We start from the raw sequence: 985 nt of genomic DNA on the forward strand, positions 1-985 counted from the left end.
GAAATAAAGCCCAGTGTGCAACAGCACGGTAACATACACAGGAAAAGTTGCATTAGCAATGTTATTAGCAAAATAATTTAAAATTAAAGTAACCAACGGCAATTTAAAAGTTATCACTTTTGTACTCCAAGTGTAGCTTTATCCAGGGCTCCTAGTTTGGTTATTATTTGGCTTATTTGACCAAAACAGACAAATACATCTGGGTTAATGATGCTGGATCATCTTCACTAGGGTTTTATATAAGTTAAGTCTGCCACCTAGTGGATACAATTAATGATAAGAGGTCTCCGGATGTGCGAGTTAACTTGTAGTTTCAAAATGATCTAAAACAGTAGTTCTCAGTTTTCTATTGTGCCCCCTGTTTTTAGATAATACACCCCTCCCCCGACACACACACACAAACCTTTTGCATTGGCTTGCTGCAACAGTGCCATGTCCTCCCTGGGGGGGATGGGGGGGGGGGGGTGAACTTTCACTTTGGGAAATATTCAAAAATATGATCTAAATACTCAGTTTTCGTTTTATACGTTTAATGATGTTGGTGTAACCCTACAGTGCCGTATGTCCTTCCTAGACATCCTGTTGGAGAAGCTGACTCATGGAAACTCCCTGGGGGTGATTCTGTGTGTGAACGCGCTGTAGTTTTCTCTTCTCTGGCAGCTGGACGGCTCCAAAACTTTTTAAGCATCGTGTGCGCCTGAGTGTTCAGTTCACTTCACGTTTAAGTGCTGTTTGAACCACAGTGTCATGTTAAGAAAACAGTCCGCCTGAGTTTCCACATTTGACAAGGAATGGCCATCACTTTCATACCACAACACCCTGAGAGAGATGGAGAAACAGAGAGAGGGGGAGGAAGAGAAAGAGGGCGAAACAGGGAAAGAGGGAGAAACAGAGGTAGAGGGAGGGAAAAAGAAACTGTCAATGTGCATAAATATAAATAAATAGAGAACACTGTGTGTGTGGTTATGTATGTACCTGACTGGAG

General features: G+C 42.2%; 1 protein-coding gene across 4 annotated transcripts in view; it reads right to left on the reverse strand.

Annotated features, from left to right (window-relative positions):
- Nucleotides 1-480: 480 nt before the first annotated feature.
- Nucleotides 481-985, reverse strand: part of LOC143491017 (acylamino-acid-releasing enzyme) — a 7,413-nt gene continuing 6,908 nt past the window's right edge. For 2 of the 4 annotated variants that reach the window (XM_076989647.1, XM_076989648.1), the window contains exons 21-22: nt 976-985; nt 483-819 (exon numbers count right to left, since the gene is read on the reverse strand). The exon at nt 976-985 is cut by the window's right edge and continues 97 nt beyond it. In XM_076989647.1, coding sequence (XP_076845762.1) covers nt 711-819; nt 976-985 — 119 coding nt within the window. In that variant the 3' untranslated portion in view covers nt 483-710. Of the gene's footprint in view, nt 820-975 lie in introns of all 4 variants that reach the window. The other 2 variants (XM_076989650.1, XM_076989649.1) reach the window with 2 other exon arrangements.

This window comes from Brachyhypopomus gauderio, unplaced genomic scaffold (assembly GCF_052324685.1).
Source record: "Brachyhypopomus gauderio isolate BG-103 unplaced genomic scaffold, BGAUD_0.2 sc69, whole genome shotgun sequence".
NCBI lineage: Eukaryota > Metazoa > Chordata > Actinopteri > Gymnotiformes > Hypopomidae > Brachyhypopomus > Brachyhypopomus gauderio.